At 36.5% G+C, this 19544-nt stretch overlaps 1 protein-coding gene across 1 annotated transcript; it reads right to left on the bottom strand.

The window, feature by feature from the left end:
* Nucleotides 1-1475: 1475 nt before the first annotated feature.
* LOC144450466 (uncharacterized) lies at nucleotides 1476-19180 on the bottom strand. Its single transcript, XM_078141076.1, has 16 exons — nucleotides 19093-19180; nucleotides 17671-17789; nucleotides 17327-17405; nucleotides 16236-16290; nucleotides 15583-15721; nucleotides 14757-14857; nucleotides 14196-14270; nucleotides 13643-13713; nucleotides 13157-13243; nucleotides 12875-12998; nucleotides 12232-12356; nucleotides 11422-11540; nucleotides 10665-10854; nucleotides 10064-10159; nucleotides 9356-9461; nucleotides 1476-8460 (listed from the first exon to the last, which is right to left on the bottom strand). Exons 1-16 carry the CDS (start codon nucleotides 19178-19180, stop codon nucleotides 4818-4820), a joined length of 5217 nt encoding a protein of 1738 aa, XP_077997202.1. The 3' UTR covers nucleotides 1476-4817.
* Between the last annotated feature and the right edge of the window lie 364 nt (nucleotides 19181-19544).

Here is a 19544-nt window from a genome sequence, read left to right as displayed (position 1 = left end):
TTCTCTAGCCGGAGTAACGTTCATATGCACGTGTATATGAAATAATCGGATTTTCCGTTATTATTTATCATAAATTATCAAAAATCCCCTCTAAATGTCATGTTTGTCCATTAATTACTGCTAAAATATGATTTATTTGGGCCATGTGCACCTGTTGCTATTGATAATACCAAGAAAGTGTCATTTTTCAACTATTACGCAATAAGCCGTTTTTGCAGTCCAAAAGGCCCCAATTTCGCCTTTTTTGACCTTTGTGAAGAAATCGCGTTTCATGACGTATTCTGCCCTCTACCGGTGACCTTATATTTGTCCTCGTCTTTCTCTAGCCGGAGTAACGTTCATATGCACGTGTATATGAAATAATCGGATTTTCCGTTATTATTTATCATAAATTATCAAAAATCCCCTCTAAATGTCATGTTTGTCCATTAGTTACTGCTAAAATATGATTTATTTGGGCCATGCGCACCTGTTGCTATTGATAATACCAAGAAAGTGACATTTTTCAACTATTACGCAATAAGCCGTTTTTGCAGTCCAAAGGGCCCCAATTTCGCCTTTTTTGACCTTTGTGAAGAAATCGCGTTTCATGACGTATTCTGCCCTCTACCGGTGACCTTATATTTGTCCTCGTCTTTCTCGGGCTGGAGTAACGTTCATCATGTGCGTGTACGTGTATAATAATAACGGCCAACCATACAGATACATTATTCGCCTTTTTTTTTCTTTTTCTTTTTTTACCTCCGTGGAGGAATGGACTTTCGTCATGTATACTGTCATCTACCTTATATTCATGTTTGTATTTCATTTAATAATTTCCGATCGCAGATATATATTAATCTTAAATTATCAAAAACCAATCCTAAATTTTATGTTTGTGCATTAGAAACTTCTAAAATATTATTGACCTGGGCCATGGGCACAGGGAAAACGACTTATTACGTAAGAGGTGAAAAATGTCAGTTTCTTTGTTTTGCCAATAGCAACAGGTGATACCAGAATCAACCCATCCCGGCCCGGCCCGGCCCGGTCAGCATAGTATGTTGTAATGGGCGCCCTCACACATTGGTCAGAGTCTAATCGTGAGACTTTAAGACATTCTGATTTTTTTTATTCACGAGGCCTGTACATGCGTGGCACTTTCCTTCTTTAAATGAATTTCTTTTAAATCTCATTCTTTGTTCTTATCCCAGTTGTGTTCATTCATTTATTAAAGTGATGTATCAGCATCCATCCCAATGTACGAAAATAAAGCTGAGCAATCAAACTGATCACCAAATGTCCTCACCCTAAACAAAGGAAATCCGGTGTGTGTGTGTGTGTGTGTGTGTGTGTGCGTGACGTGCGTGTGTGTGTGTGTGTGTGTGTGTGTGATATCCATTGTGAAGACTTGTTTTCTTTGGAATTGTATCACAAAATAAGAGCTCACCAGGTTTAAGTATTTGAAAGTTTTATTTCTAAGCTAGTTGGCTTCAACGTACTCTTATAAATATAAGATCTACATAGAAATACACAAATACAAGACAATTGCCATTTCAGACACTAGTAAGATTTCAATGTGGGTTGGCCTGAAAGAGTCACAGTGTAAGCGACAACAATGTGGAACTCCCACAATGATGTATCTTTTAGTTTAAACTTAAGGACAGATGTCAGGAAATTATTTACAGAAAAATACAAATACATACACTAAAATAGTTTTGATTATGTCAGCCATTTCATAACATAACTTATGTCAAGTTTTTTTGCCAAATTATCATTTACTGGTAATTTTTATCCAGGTTACTTATTTTTCTCCCTCCTCTCATCTCCTTCACACCCACATTCAACATTACAGCATAATATGACAACCCAGTTGATTCTACGGTTAGCATATACTGAAGTCATATAAATCATTATTATACCTCATGCAAGTCAAGTTGAATGCGTTTGAACACAAAATAAGGAATTTATACCCAGGTCTTTCTACATCACAACATGTCTTCATCATTGGTTCTACAGTGTGCAAATATATGAGTCTAACGTTGTCATGATTTTTCTTCCTTTTTCATTAAATTATACTTGTAGGGGTATAATTATATTACTCCCCAAAATTTTTCTTCATGACCTAAGGGTTTTGTCACTACTCATCTTTCAACTCATAGTGACTAGGCCACTTAGGTTATACATATTTCCCTTGGCTGAACAAAGAAAAATTTTGGGGAATAGTAGGTAATCATCCTAAAATGATGTGAGCTACAAGTTGACATAGCATACAAGGAATGGGCAGCTTAACATTATCTAAATAAATCATATTCTACTTCCTATATGAGGTTATCGTATCCTTTTGCCTCAAGTGGAGCATTCTCGCCAACCAGAGCTGTTGTTTCTTCCGCCAAACTGCGAAATATCTTGGGAGGTGCGTCTTGGACGGTGCCGTAAAAGAGGCTGTGGTTTACAACAATGCAAATGGAGATGCCATGAAAATCTTAGGTAGGTAAAGATTTAAGACAATGATTTTGAACTGATAGCAAGAATATCAAAGAAGAGTTGCATGAGTGTACAAAGTTAAAAAAAAAATGTTATATTTACATAAAAAATGTCCTGATTCTGCAATGGTTGTAACATACTTGATATCATTTGAAATGAAAACTTGTATAATATGAGAGCACATATATTAAGGAATTTTCTTTTCAAGATTATTTTCCATGATTTATGAGTTTAGTTTAGGTTTTTCCTGAGCAAATTGTTGGCATATTCTTATTACTGTGGAATGCCAGGTTTGAGCTTACCAAGATAGGCATGAACTAAACTATTGTTGTTCAGTACATTTTTGTTTTGTTTTTGTAATCACGAAACTACAGCAGCAATAAGCCTTTCCAAACTTTGCCATGGAGGTGCTCTACTTCATGTCTGTGTGTACCTTGGGGGTATACATGGTATAGGTTACTCGGTTAATCATTGAACACTGCTACTTTCCTCGATATCTGAACAATATGAAAAACATCCCTAATGTACACTTCTACAGAATACCATGTGACAAAGCTCTAAAGAAATGGTTCTATGAGGTGATGATACCCGCTACTGTTGCATTTTCAAGAAATGTTTGAAAGTAATTTAAGTTTCACAGAACTGATGACATTCATTATTAGATTAATCATAAAATAATATTTTACAAAAACTGATGTTTTGTACAATATAGTATTATACCATACCCTATGTCGCTAATCACTTAACAATAACACTGAAGTAGATAAGGTAATGTAAAAGGCAGTGACAGCAAAAATCATTCAAGCTACTCTAGCTGCCAATCATTACAAAGTATGAAATAAGCCCCGCCCATGCACTTCACAACTCCAGAGTAGTCTTTTGGAGTCTTTTGAATCATGAAGTGTGTGGGCGGGGCTTATTTCATAGTTCACAATGATTGGCTATTCATATTATGACATAAAACATCACTCAGACATTTGAATATAATAAGTGAAAGCTCTGATTTACTATATGCTAGGAACCATGCAATTTGAATAGACCCATGTGTATGGAGGTACATTATATCTTCTACCTCCAAGGTAAATCACTATATCCTGTTATTTCTGCTATTCTCTTTTTTTTCCTTATTATCCTCTCTCCGTCTCTTACATAAGTTACAATCACGACCATCACCCATGGTTACATGGACATTTTGAAGTACAATACATTTATCAATCCCAATGTCTGAAAACTTGCATGATGACCGCCTCAATTTTCATCCTGACCTGATTTGAGTTGGTTTGAGTTTCTAAGTACTGTAATAGCAACAATTTTTCCTTGTGAGCTGAGGTGCACATTACACTTACTACGACAATTAAAACAATATTGTATGCCTATAATGACTACAAGTGCTGTATGTAAAGTCTTGTATAATCTATATACAAAGTTTACAAAGTCACTAGGTTACATGCAATCAGTATTAAGACTTTTACAGATCACCCCTACATTGAGGTCAAAGTTCAAATATCCAATATACCATCAGATGAAATCATATCCATTGGAATAAAATTAAATTTTTTTCATTTGATAATTGAATACATGATTTGCTCACAAATTTAGAATATTTGGCTGTGACCCTTGACCCCTGATACTTACATACATCAGATAGTTTTTTGATTGTATGATTAAAGATATCTTTCATTTTTAAGGACATAAGACACAAACATTTTATATGAATTATCAAACTTTCCTAAAAAATGCAGAATATTTTTCTTCGTTCAGCCAAAAATGGGGCAGAGGTTTTCATAAACTGAATAATAAGCATTGATTTTTTTGTTGGTTCTTATATTAATTCCAACTGAAGTATGAATGGTGAAGTACTGCAACATATTGATACATTACTGAACTTGTCCTGATGCATTGATGTAGATTTTGCTATGGTAGTCACAACATTGCCTACACAGTGGCAAAGTTGAATAACAGTTTACTTTGATAAATAAACCCCGTCTGTTGGTAGATGTACAGAGTGATGTATTAGACAGTAAACCTCGGTAAGGGAAAGAGGTGCCAAATTTGAAATTTGTTGTTTGAAGTTATCAGTAATAACACACACAATTGTTGCACTTATTTGATCTGACCACCCTACTGAATTCTGTACAAAGACACAAACCTACTTTGGTAACGTATCACTATGTTGCAGGAGTTTATCATTTCTATTTTGATTGGAAGCACTGTAAAGGTCTAATGTAATCCCAGGTTCTCACAAAACTCTGAAAATACAGAATATAAAATAAAAGATACTAATAGATAAACACTGCTCCTTACATAATATAAATAAGAATTCATTTAGTATATAATTTAATGATGTATTTTTAATCTTTATACAACAAAGCTTCATCCATCAATTCATCATCAATTGTACATGGACTTCCTGTTGTCGAGTGATGTGATGGATCGGAAGTTCCACTAATACTAATGTTACTAGGAGATTTGGTTGCTGGTGATTTCACCATTAATGGCGACTTAGCTACCACTCCTAGCGGTGACTGCGCCATGACGCTACGTGGAGACTTGATTTCTGTTTCTGTTTGAGTATCGCTACTTTTTGAATCAGGCTTAGATTTTGGTGTGTGAGGTACATCAATGACTAGACCGTCGTCTTCATCACTTTCATTGCCTGGACTCGGGTGCGGCTTTTTAATAACATCAGGTGTTGCACTTCTTACGTTTATCGGTGTAGGTACTTTAAATTCATGTCTGTCTGATTGATCTGTTTTTGAGTCTGTGCTGTTAGCAATGTTTGAATCTTTGGGACTAGAAGGAACTGACTTTGTTTCCATTTCAATCAAATACGGAAGATTTTCATCATCACCGTCAAGTTCTCCTTCGTTGTCATCACTTGGCCAGAACATACCACTTTCTCTATCTTCACCTGATCCACTTTGCTTTTCAGCTATTTCAGCCTGCAACTTGGCCAGGATACTTGTTTCTTTGTGTTTGGATTCTGTTTTTGGTTTTCCTTCTCGTTGATATCCTGGTGGTTTTTCATCCTGCAGTTCTAACGGAATAACTGGTACAAACAAATCGGTGACAGTGGTGTTGTTTTTATCTGGGCTTGCTGGTGTTTGATTATCTCGAGGTGTTTTTCCTTGTCTTAGCCCGGTGCTGGTGTCCTCTGGACTTTCCGGACTTTCCCGTTCTGAAACAACTGGTTCTTCTACTGCTCTTCTGTCTTTTTTCACCTTCCCTGTTGGAGCACTTGTAGTTACAGCAAGCACTGTCGTTGGAGGAGTCATGGAAATTGTTGTCACAGCAACAGTTCGTACAACAAGAATGGGTTTGACACTTGATGTAGGTGTTGAATTTCCATTTCGAATGTTTTGTGCAGTGACTATTTTTTGTGTGGTGTGTTTTGTTGGCGTGGTTTTCGAATCAGATCTTTTCTCAATCATTTCTTCTGTTGATTTCTTGTCCTGTTCACCTACTTGTTCTCTTCCATCATCATCTTTTTCACTGGAAGGATCAAATAAGCCAAGTGCACTGCTTTTAACATTAACACTACTGGCACTTTCTTTTAACTTATCAATCACAGCTGACAATGATCCCTTCCGAGATCGAATGGGCGACTTTTGTTTGTTTCCTAACAATGGTGATGTAACTGTTGGTGTTTTCATTGGCGAAACACTACTGCCACTCGATGTCAAAGTTGTATTTGCATTACTTGTGGATGATGTAGTAGCAGTGTTCATACTTGAACTTGGTGTCTCTAGTGTAGTTGCTGTAACTACAGTTACAGGATCTTTCAAAGGCAGTAACTTAGGGGGTCTTTTTACTGGTTTGATTGTCACAGTCTTGACACTACCCTTACTATTTGATAAACCATCAGAATTTCTTTGACTCGATTTATCTTGACTTGAACTTTTACTTGATTTACTTGGATTGTTCTTACTCGAAGGTGGTGCCACTGGTTTTATGATTACTGGTTTTTTGATTTTTTGTCCATCGGATGTAATGGTAACAGTTCTAATAGTAGTCTTCAAAGGGGCTGTTTGTTTTGCAGTCATTGTGGTTGTTGGTGTATTCAGTTTAGGTATAGTAACTGTGACAGGTGGTAAGGATCCACTCAGCGTTGGTGACTTACGACCTCGTGATGGTGACCTGCTACCTTCTCCTTTCCGCCGTTTACTGCTTCGTTCTCTCTTGGACTCCTGTTTGCGTTTACTTGATGAACTTTCGCCATCAAAATCAGATCCTTTCTTCGAGTCTCTTTTCTTGCCCTTTTTGGACACTCTTCCCGTTTCATGTTCTGAACGTTTGTGTTTGACTTCTACAGGAGGTTCTGATAGAATTGGAGGGGTTGGCTTTGATACACTCTCTTCCTTGTCTCTGCTATCTAACGGTGACTTTGTTTTGGGAGGCATACTCAGATCTAATGCTTCATCACTCAACGCCATTAAAACCGATATTGGTTCCTCCGTAGTCTGCAAAGGCTGTCTCTCTTTTGTTTCAGTTGATTCCTCATTTTCAGACTTATCCAGTGAGGATGCTTGTTTAGTTGAACTGCTACTGACTACTGTTGACTGATCAGTTGATGATGGTGTTGTGTTGCCTGTGGTTGTTGTGTTCGCTGCTGGATTTGTTTTCCCAACTGATGGCGTAAATCCGAATGCAGTCGCATCACATGTATCTAAATCAACACCTACACTACTCTCTGTTGTTGGTTCCATGAAGTCGGTGGGAAAGTTACTAGGATTCAGAACTTCCGTGTTGAAATCTATCGGTTCAGTAAAATCCGCATCATTATCAGGATTGTGAGGTGCCGGATCATCAGTCATGAAATCTCCCGGGTTGAAGATGTCGTTATCGGGTTTTGAGAAAAGATCCGAATCCATTGGGCTGCCTGGTGTATTTATTGAATGCTCCTGACTTGAATGATCAGCACCTCCTGAAGTAGACAATACATCTCCATGACTACCAAGTAAGCTATCAGAAGTGTTGACATTACTCAACTTTGGCATACCTACATCTGTTGGTGTACTGACTCTCTTTGGTGACTGCCCTGTCCTACTGCTGCCACTACTATCAGCACGTTTAGATGTACGCTTTAACAACTTAGCATTCTGTTCAACAATATCTGACAACATACTTGATACTTCGGTTTCATTCGTCTTTGCAAAATCTGATTTCATTTCCATTCGGAATGGTGAACTTGATTGTGAGGATATTGTCTGTAGTCTGATTGGATCTGACACAGTCGAGGTTGTCAGTGTTGGTGGTTCACTGTGACCACTAAGGTCAAAATCAAATTCAATCGCTGTTAATTCTTTGGCGAATTCTTCTTCACTCGCCTGTCGTTTTGGCGATCTCTCGGTCACAGACTTTCGTTTACGTTTCCTTGTTGGTTTTATTTGTTGTGGCTGTGTTACATTAGAGGGTAGAGGGGTTCCTTGATCTTGAAGTAAATTCATAAGCATGGGATTTCTTCCTTTACCCCCCGGACTTATTTCCTCACCCTCCTCAGGAGGCATCATATTGACATTCCCTGTTGTCTGCAACAATGTAGCTAACATGGGATTTTGTGTGACTTTAGAATCGTCGGTGGAAACTCCTCCAATCGGCCCTAACCCTGTTTCCCCATCTGTTGTAACGTTAGTAACTGTTATACTTCTTCCAAAAGCACTTTGTCCAATGGCTCCACTCGGCAACTCAATCAAGGCATGTTTGTACCTCTGAACACTAATAGATTTATCCAGTGGTAAACCAGATGTACTTGAAACCATGGTAGTTGACCTCACCTGGCCACCACTGGTTGACGAGTGCTCATTTTTGGCAAGACTGACTGTTATCCCAGCGCTGAGTCTACCAGCATTAGGAATGAATCCAGTGATGTCACCAGAGGAATAGGAGTAAGGGGAATATCCCTGTGCACCAACTCTCTGTGAACCATCTAACATCTGTCTTTGATCAGCTGCTTTCTTGAGTATGGACCTCATAGTTACCGGGATGGACATACATCTGTAGGGGTACAAAAACATTAATCAATTAGTCTCAATATCCAAAATAAACAGAAGATATCAACATATTGTTTTCATACAGCCTTCTGTGATTGGCTTAGATTGTATCACATGGACCTATAGTGACTTCAATTTGCATACAGAGTGATAGAGTATTCTATATTCCCTAGGGCACTATTACAACATGTTTTCATACAGCCTTCAGTGATTGGCTTAGATTGTATTACAGTGACCTCAATTTGCATACAGAGAGTGATACAGTATTCTATATTCCCTACGGCACTATTACAGTATCATAGGAGTTCTACCTGTGATTTGATTTGACTTTGGAAAGAATAATTGCCAAAGAATGTGGTGTGTTATAAAACACTTATTGCCTGGCCTTATTTGGGCACTAGTAGCACATATTACCCTCATGCTGTCATGTAGTAACCTTGGAAATAATTGCTGCATAACAGCCCTCAGGTTAATAGACGTCTACTAGTGCCCTCATAGCCAGGCAATAAATGTATAATAATAACTCGAAGAGCGCCTCTAGTATGTATGCGTATCCTATACACTATGCGATGTTTTTTTGGTGGTTTTACCCAAGGATGCATTGCGGCACAATGACTACACATGCATGTTCTATATACTATGTGCATTCTCCATGTGGAGGGCGCTATCTACAATATCATTGTGAGGCAGCTGGTCACAAATGAATCTACCCTGCATGAGCTTATGGGCTTTGTCTAGTTATGATATTACCCTTATATATAGAGTTGATAAAAGTGATAAAACTGCATATAATAACCAAACTCAAGAAACTCATGTAACAGTTTAAAAAGACCATTCAATAGATAAGTCACACTTGGTACAAGCATAGGGTCTATTTTACAAGTGATACATAAACCTACCTTTGTAACACTTTAGTTGCATACTCATCAGAGCACAGTGGTTGCTCACCAGGTGGTGTATGTAATTTGCATTTTACATTGGCAAGTTCTGACAAATCAAATTCAACTGTAAAAGAAACAAATAGTAATCAATACATTAAAGGAGTACTGCAAGATTATTAATATCAGGGTGACCCTTTTCAGGTGTTTTTTTTTGTATATGTGTGTGTGTGTGTGCATGTGTGTATGTGTGTGTGTGTGTGTGTGTTTCTCATCGTAAAACCTTTTTAAAACTGACAGGATGATTAGTCTGTTGAAATACGAAAAAAAGTGTGTGTGCATTTTGGTGATACTTTCAATTCATAATTGTACTTGTAACAATCTGGATGCCTTAGAAATGATTGATACTAAATTAATACACCATATTCCAGCTATCAAAGTCTTCAGAGAGATAAAGGAGTGCTGTTTTCAAGCCATTTGGAGGCTGGAAGTGAGGGCTAGAAAAGTTGAGTACTCTAAGGTAGACAGCAGACACAAAGTTACCATTCATATCCATGCTGTTCTCACTAAACTACTTGTAATTTAATCAGTGGACATAACCAAACTTTGGCTCTTACATACAAATTCTCTTGAGATCCTTACAGTAACTTGAGTAATAGGAATATGGTGTATTGTGAGGTAATGAGACAAGTAAAGATTTCCTTGGCATATATCATAATTATAACTTACCACATGCCATGCCTTCATGGATAGGATGTTCAAAAGATACCGAAATCCTCTGTGGAGTCACTGGTGTTACATCAAATAGTACACAGTTACCAATGTCTATGGGAAAAAACCATAAATTTCAAATTAACGGTCACTAATATCTTGACATAAAGTTATCTTTAGAAGCCATTGTTAGACTAAGAAGTGTGTAGAAAACATTCTCACATCCATGTAGTCTGAGATCTCAACAAGAAGTGTGGGATTGAGTTGATCCCGCATTCTGAATATGCAATATTTTTCTATTTTCTTATTTTTTTAAAGTGCAATCACACTGATCAATAGAATAGAGAACACAAATTGTAATGTCATAGAAGGTATGCATTGATATTAACATTATAAGAGAATAGCAAATCAATGTTTCTTGTCAGTACTTTCAAGTAAGCAAAAAGCTTATAAATTTAGCCACTATAAACCAAAAATTAGACAGTATCATGGAAGCATACATTGACAAGAAGCTTGCCACTTCACAGGTTTGAAAACTCCAAATAAAATGCTCCAACATGCACATTCTCAGGTGAAGTTTGCAGGGATTAGAAATACAATTTCTGTTTCTTGGCCTTACCTTGTTTTCCACTGTTGCGTACACAGCTTGCTATCAATGTGTTATAGACAGCTTGTTGTCTGAGGAACATTACTATTTGTGGAATGTTGGCAGGGTGTGTAAACGCCATCTTTGATAATATTACTCCTTTCATTTCAGGTCCACAGCTACATTCATTGATGAAATAGCAATGATGTTGATCTGGCAAGTTCTGTATATCGGAGACAAAAAAGTAAAAAAAAGTAAAAAAATTTTTTACAAATTTTTGTAAAAAGTTACAAAAAAAAGACAGAAATTTTACACATAATTAACAGCAAGTCTTTTACATTTGACGACACAGCCCCCAAACACTAATGTGCTGTTATTGCTGTCTAAAATATGGTCCTACAATTCAAGCGTCCACTACTACAATCACTGATGAAATAGCAATAATGCTGATCTGGCAAATTCGGAATATCAGAAAGATAGAAATTTTACAGATAACAAGAGTTCATAGAAGACATAGCATCCAACTGCATTGGTGTGTTGTATGGTAAAAGTATTGTGCAAACTTGAATGGTGTCTCTATATACAAAACTTCATAATTTATTTACCAATTTATTTGACCTTGACTATAAAGGTCAAAGTCAAAGGTCAAGGTATGAAAAGAAAGCTTATCTTTGCTTCCATGGAGTCATTGTGAATTCAACTCCTTGAATTAACACAATGGAAAGCTGACATATACTAGGGAAATAATTTCTGATTTCAGAACTACTACAAAATCTCTAAATGTACTTACCACAAAGAAAGTGTTATAGTTGGATGATTTGGCACCTGAAGACTGGTTACTGGTACTGTAGTGTTGACAAATCAGTCCATTCAATGGTTTACCCTGGGTTAAATCAACAAACTGCATACCTAGTACACAGAATTAACAGAGTAGAACATCAAACATGGTTTGAAGTTATCAATGTATAACTGTATGCAAATGACCATGCAATGTTCCATGTACACAGAATCACATAATCACTCAGTTGTCATATTTTTATCAATGTACATTTATGTAATAACAACAAAACTCGGTGATGCACAACTGCCAGCATTGGTACTCATGCACTTCCCCATCTATACTGTATGATATGTCATGTCATTCTGCCCTGACCGGCCACTCTCTCTCCCGTCATGCCGCACTGACCGACTACCTCTTTCCCATCATTCTACCCTGACTGGCCTCCTCTCTCCCGTCATTCTGCCCTGACTGACCTTCCTCTAGCTCTCTCCCGCCATTCTGTCCTGACTGGCCTCCTCTCTCCCATCATGGTGTACTTTACAGACTATTCCCAATCATGCTTGTCGTGTTTTCTGCTGTACTTCTACTTTGCTCATGAAAGTACAGCTACAGGGAACACCGCAAGCACTTGAGTACAAGTACCCCCACCCCATGAGTACAGCACACTAGACTTTGCATGTCATAGAGGGTTATTTACAGTGTTCTTATACTAGTATCCTGTATGAGCTTGGACTTGTATCCCCCTCCCAACCCCATGAGTACACCACACTGGCCTTTGCATGTCATGGGGGTTATGTTACAGTGTTCTTATATCCTTACCTGTATGAGCTTGAACTTGTCTAATACTGGTTGTTGACAATGGCATTGGTTTGTTTAGTTTCAGTATAAATGATGCTGGTAAAGTTGTACTATTAGGATTACCCAGTTGTATAAAACTTGGAGAGCTGAAAACATACAATAACAAAATCATATCTTACACACAGTGGAGACAGTACCGGTGATAATAATGTTGGTTTTTATATAGCTCTTTCCCACTCTGTGCTCAAAGCACTTTACAATTATTACCCCTGGCACGGATCTATAGCAACAAATGGCATTTTACTTCCTCAACTCCCTGGGGAACATATAATCCATAAGCACATATGATTAAAGCATTCACATTGCGGTTCTATCCTACCAGGTCCCAAATTATACAGCAGGGTTAATTGAGGCACAGTCGTGTTTCAAATCTTGCCCAAGCACTTTAGCCACTCAGAAACAAATGGCAGCAACGGAGCTCAAACCTGCAGATTCCTGGCCAGCCACTCTAACCATTCAACCATCATCACTCCACAAAGTAAATTCAGTCTGTAGGAACATGTCCATAGTGTGCATTCTTTTAATACATATTTCTTTTTACATGACCACAAAGTTCTTACAACGTGCAAGTAAAATTTTGCCTGTAAAATAATCATTTCCTTACCCTACAGCCCTCTTTCCATCTGCTGACATAGGTACACTTAGCAAAGGAGTAGTCTGTAGTTTATGTAGAGTTGAACTCTCAATGGTAACATAAACAGAGAAACCAAGACTTCTGGGTACAGGCTCTGAAAATACAAAATACAGTTATCAGTACTTTCACTCTCACAAATTTCCTGTACTGTTACTTTCCTTAGTGAAAGTAGCAGACTGGCCACAAGAGGGCGCCTTTTATTAGTCTGCACTGTTGTGACCGAGGAGAGATTCAACTTATATTTTTACTTGCCTTTCATTGTGAGTGTTGTGGTTGTACCTGTTTCTACATTCAACAGATCATATGGAGATACGTAGTATGTCACTTGAGCTGGTCGACCTAAACCAACAAAATCAAAATATTTTTTATAAGCTACCAAATAAACACAATGATAAAGTTGGGTTAAGTCATCAAGTACAAGTTCATCATGAACCCAACAAATCAAACATCTGATGAATATTTGTCCAAAAAATTAAACTTTCTTTGTTTTGAAAGTTGAAAAGTAAGACTCAAGCAAAATCAACTAGACTAGTTTAAGATCAAAGATGAGGTAATACTGAAATACACATTGCATTACTAATCCTGCAAAAACCATTATTTCAACATCTGATTCCATACTTTTGTAATGAATCTTTAGCACCACAGAACAACCGTTTTGTTATTTCACAAAGTAATCATCTGAGGTCTCATTCACGAAAACGAAATTGAAGTATTTCCAATTATATTTATTTTACTTACCCCCTGATCTCGGTGTAAAGTAACCAACAGGTCCTTTTAGTATGATCATTAGGGGATTATTAGCATATGACCTACAGGAGTAGAAATTGACAATTAGGAGAGTCCAATTTTGACAGTTTTAACATTTCAGGTACCAATATATAGCCGACGAACTTCATGGCATTCACTTTATCTTTTTTGTCAAAAAGTCACTGCAATAAAATTAGTTCGAATTTTTTTCTTTCGTTTTCTTCCATCCAGTTAATTCGATACCATGCAACACACATTGGGTTCTGTCTTTGTTAGGTGGAAATTATGGAACGATATCTGCTCAATTTAAGCAGTGAAGGAAAAGTAGTTATAACATGTCATTATATGCCAAATACAATAAAGTAAGAACAAGCATTTTTGCATTTTCAGCTTTCTTTGTAGGTACACTATATATTCAGATGATACAGGTGTATCACTGGTACTCTAGGAAACTGTACATAATATATCACAGGGGAAGATGGACTCTGACACTCCAAGCAATGTCAAAGATCTTTCTTGCCTAAATCTTGTGAGTTAAACTTACCCCTGCATTTGGAAAAGGGTAGCTACATCTGTTTCCAAGGCTTGTAGTGACATGAAAGCCTTGGCTTTCTGGTTGCTGTAAACAAATGTGAGAAATTGATTGAGTTAATTACAGTAGGACTTTGAAACTGAAACATTTGGACAATGTCTATACGGAAAGCATGATTTTATCTCACAGACTGAATGTACATTAACAAATTTTTCAATTTATTTTGGTTTTTGCACTGAATTGAGTTACAAACACAGACTTAATCTATGTTGTTTCACATTGATTTTTCAAGTAGGAAGCCACTATAAAAATGTTTTATAAATTAAAAATCCAAAATAAATATCAACTCCTCATCCATATGACTGGTATCAATATCTTTCATACGATGCCAGAAGCAACATTTTCTTGGTTTGAAAATATCAAATGTTTGAACCCAAAACTTTGGATTAATTTATGAAACTGATATGCAGTCGTAGTACAACTATTGGTTAATATTTAAATTTCACGAAAGTTGGTTCAAAAGAAGACTATGGAAAATTTGTGATTTCTATTATCAGTTTTAAATACACTTACTTATCCATTGGTAGCTGATAGAGTTGATTTAGTTCTTTGAGATGTTCAGAAAACTCTTTGAATTCATTCTTCTTCAAAGCAACTTTCAACTCTTGACAACTCTGAGGATGAAAGCAAACAAAGCAATCACTCTACGGTATCTAACCCTGCCAATGTTTCACTCAAAAGGCCAGTGTGTTGTACTCATGGGGAGGGGGTACTTGTACTCAAGTGCTTGTGATGTTCTTTGTAGCTGTACTTTCATGAGCAAAGTAGAAGTACAGCAGAAAACACCACAAGCATGATTGGGAATAGTCTGTAAAAGCACCCCTTCTACCACTCAAAGTGTCTAGTTGTTGCACCCCCTAGCTATGACCCATCTACCCCTCAATGTGTCTCCTTGTTCACCCCCTAGCTGCAATCTTTCAACCACTCAAAGTATCTAGTTGTTGCATCCCTTTGCTACAACCCTTCTACCACTCAAAGTATCTAGTTGTTGCATCCCTTTGCTACAACCCTTCTATCACACAAATTGTCTAGTTGTTGCACCCCCCCCCCTAGCTGTGACCCATCTACCACTCAAAGTATCTAGTTGTTGCACCCCTTTGCTGCAACCCTTCTATCACACTAAGTGTCTAGTTGTTGCACCCCTAGTGAAGCTATGTATATTTCAGACATAGCCAATAATGCTAGACTACAGAATCAATACGGATTATCATTTATTGCACTATTCACATTTCTAAACAAACCCCTCTTCTTCCCACTCACCTTCCACTTTACACTGCACCCCTCCCCTGAAGCACTTCACACAAAAAAGTTCACAGTAATATTGTTACAGAACTCTTACCTGTGGATCATGCTGGTGATGTGCTACTTTGACATCTTTCACATTACCACTGTTGTCCATCATCACTTCAACATAAAACATATCACTACTTATAAACACATTGGTACTTGTACCAGTTGGTCCAGGACTAAACTTCAATCTACAAGAAATCAATCAAGTAAATTTAATCAATCAACGTATGGAGAGGTGACGAGAAGCCATTACAAGGTTCAACCTTATTGGAAAGTTGACATAACTATATTATTTATTATAATTATTGACAACATCGGCAACATATGTATTTTTACCACTATGTGTCCACTGTGTTAAGCATATGATCAAAGGTACCCTATAAAGACACAAGATCAACTTGATGTTTCTCTGAAATCGCATGAAATTCTAGGTGATGTAAAATCATGAAATGACTCTCCAGAACCAATTTTATGAAAATGATTTCATTTCCTAGAGTAGTGTTCCCCTTTAATGCTACTTCTGTAGAAGAATCTAACTAGAAACTTTGATAATTTTAATATTTTAGTATAAACAACTTTTGAACCTTTATTTTCCTCCTTTGATTCAAACTAATCAGAATGAACATTACAGATCACGTTTATATCATATTTAATAGTGTCATTGAAACTTATCAACACAATAATATTTTCTGTTATACTTACCCACTCTGTCTTGCCATTGCCTGAAGTCTATCACCCATAGAATGAAGTGATGTCACTGTAAGTAAACAAAGAATTTCAACGTCAGCTTATAAACATACTCAATAAATCTAGAGCTTTTGATCTGTGTGTGTTGCACATCAAACTTCTTGAAAGATCCCACTGATATGCAAAACTAGTTGAAGATTGCAGCTGTTTTGTGCTCATATACATAAAATATACTCAAAATAGAAACAGGCAGATTTTGTGGTCTTGAAGTCAAACAAAGGAAATATGACACTTTTTGTTTTTGTTTTATTGTAATCTATACATGGACCTCAGGAAAGCATTACTAGATAAAATAATAACTTAACGTCAAACTTCAGTCTTATGAACACCTACGATAAACTACAATATTTAATAACATATCTCATTGATACCGCAAACTTTTTACACAAGGCCTTTAATCATAGGCAAACCTTTATTTACAATTAAAACGTATGTGATATTTATTTACTTATGTATTTAATTTAATATTCATTGTGTTCTATTAATCAGACGACAGGATGTGGCTATATTTTTTGTAAATTGTTTTTAAATACATGTACTGTATAATTTGATAAGTCCACATAAGACACCTTAATAAAAAATACCAATAACATAACATAACATAACATAACATAACATAACATAACATAACATAACATAACAGAGCCTGACATGACATGACATAGCATAGCATAACATAAAATAGCATGGCATAGCATAGCATAGCATAACAGCATACCTCAACACAACACAACACAACACAACACAACACAACACAATAGTATACAACACAACACAACACAACACAACACAACACAACACAACACAACACAGCACAGCACAACACAACACAACACAACACAACACAACACAACACAACACAACACAACACAACACAACACAACACAACACAACACAACACAACACAACACAACACAACACAACACAACACAACACAACACAACACAACACAACACAACACAAGACCAACAACTGGATCTTTCAAATTATCTTTCTGAGTCTATACTAGTTATTATGAAAACAATGCAGTATACTTAGCTACTGACCTTTGATGGCTTTCTTCAGTGATTCTAAACATTTCTGTAGTCTGTTTGGATCAACTGAGTCAGGTTCCTTATATTTAGCCTGAAAGGAAATCATAACATATCAACTACTAAAGAGTCACAGTTGGTAACTGAGACCAAATTTTTACTAAAACCAATGTTTATACATGACACAACTACTGAAAACACACAAAAAGTTACAAATGAAATACAAACTATCGATTTCTTGGGTATGTTAACATCACAGAATAAACTCAGTAACTTTTCATCATAAAGTCAGTGAATGTTTTGGAATAAAATCAGTACGTGTACATTCACACAAGTTCAATAAATAAATAAATTCTTACCACAGCTTGTCGTAGTTTCCTACTTGATTCAGACCAAGACTTCACCTGTTCACTTGTTGTTTTCAGTTTATCCATCAACGATGTCAGAACAGCTTCTTTCCCCGACAGTGGTGGGCAATCTTCAAAAAAAGAACATTTTTTGAATTTCTATTCTTATGGGTAGTTATATAAAGCTACATTCTCTGTAACTGAACTACTTTTTTTATCAGACAACTAACAATATATCAATAAATTCACTGAAAATTGTTAAAATACCAATAATTAGATATTGTACATGTTAATTAGAGGTCTATTTTATCTATAAGTAGTATAGTAATAAGTTGAAATTATGATTATGTTGGGGATGCTGATTTTAGAGGTTATATTTGTAAGTAGGTAAAAATCTACCTGAGTTCCCCTGTCATTTTACCAGGGTTCCCTACCAGTGTTTTTGTTATGGGTAATAAGTAGGTAAAAATCTACCTGAGTTCCCCTGTCATTTTACCAGGGTTCCCTACCAGTGTTTTTGTTTTTGTTATGGGTAGTAAGTAAGTAAAAATCTACCTGAGTTCCCCTGTCATTTTACCAGGGTTCCCTACCAGTGTTTTTGTTATGGGTAATAAGTAGGTAAAAATCTACCTGAGTTCCCCTGTCATTTTACCAGGGTTTCCTACCAGTGTTTTTGTTATGGGTAGTAAGTAGGTAAAATCTACCTGAGTAATTTATATCCATAATTTAATGTGCTGTTGCACTCATTTTCTAAGATAACTATCATATGTTTGTGCCAAAATACGCGAAATTGAAATAGTAAAATTCGTGCCAGTCAGCAGATCGGCATGCTGGTGATAGGCGCCTGTCAGCAGACTCGACTATATAATATGACTCGACAGTGTACAAAATTAGTGTACGTAATATTGATGGCTGAATTCAAAATCCATTATTTATAACATAAAATGGAATATTTCAAGGATGACAAGTAAATCGCTAAATTTACTCAATCTTGATACCGTAATTATAGAGCTAAACTTCCTAATTTTAAGTAAAATACTAATATTATATATATTCTATGAAAGTTTCGACTAGCGTCAACATTTGTTTTCAAATTCAATTATAAAAGATGTTCTGATCATATTCAAAGATTTCATATTTGACTTTATGAACATAAATTTCACTGAAAACGTGTGTGTTGGAAGATAAAAGCAAGAGAAAGGACAACGCCTACACTTCTAAATGCCATGTTTCAGTTTGGTGATGACTGCAGAATGGTAATGTATCAAACTGGTACACAGCGCAGTGTTTACAATGTAGAGTGCACCAATCTAGTGTGATACACCACATTCATAAATGTTCGAGATGCATGTTTGTTTATGACCCAGAGCGGAAGTTAAACTGTACAATTTCATGTCTGAGGGTAGAAGAGGTATAATGCTTTTCAAAAATTACCTCCGTTTGGCAGATTTGGACCGTTCATTGTCGTGCTCGGCAACAATGTGCGAATACCGAACCGCACGGCGCCTTCAGCTGAAGCCATCTTGAATCCCCTTCGTTGATTTGCATATATAACCGGAACAAGTGGAACATACCATTACTACCAGAGGAACAGGGTTTGAGTCACCTACCTCGACACTGTACCATGAAAACCAAAATTGATCTTTTTACATCATAATTTTCAAGTTTTGGTTATATCTTTTAAAACTTACTCTTTGTTAATGAGTATACTACACTGCAAATTTCGCATATTTTTATCAGCAAAATATCAAAAAAGTGTAAGAAACTAAAAACCCAAAATACGCCAGAAGATGTTCATGGATGAATTGTCTAGATCACTAATGTACCATGCAAATACGAACAACTAAAATTAATAAAAAATAGTCTACGCAGACTGTCATTCAAAG

This window comes from Glandiceps talaboti, chromosome 20 (assembly GCF_964340395.1).
Source record: "Glandiceps talaboti chromosome 20, keGlaTala1.1, whole genome shotgun sequence".
NCBI lineage: Eukaryota > Metazoa > Hemichordata > Enteropneusta > Spengelidae > Glandiceps > Glandiceps talaboti.
This window is presented reverse-complemented; position numbering and strand designations above follow the sequence as displayed.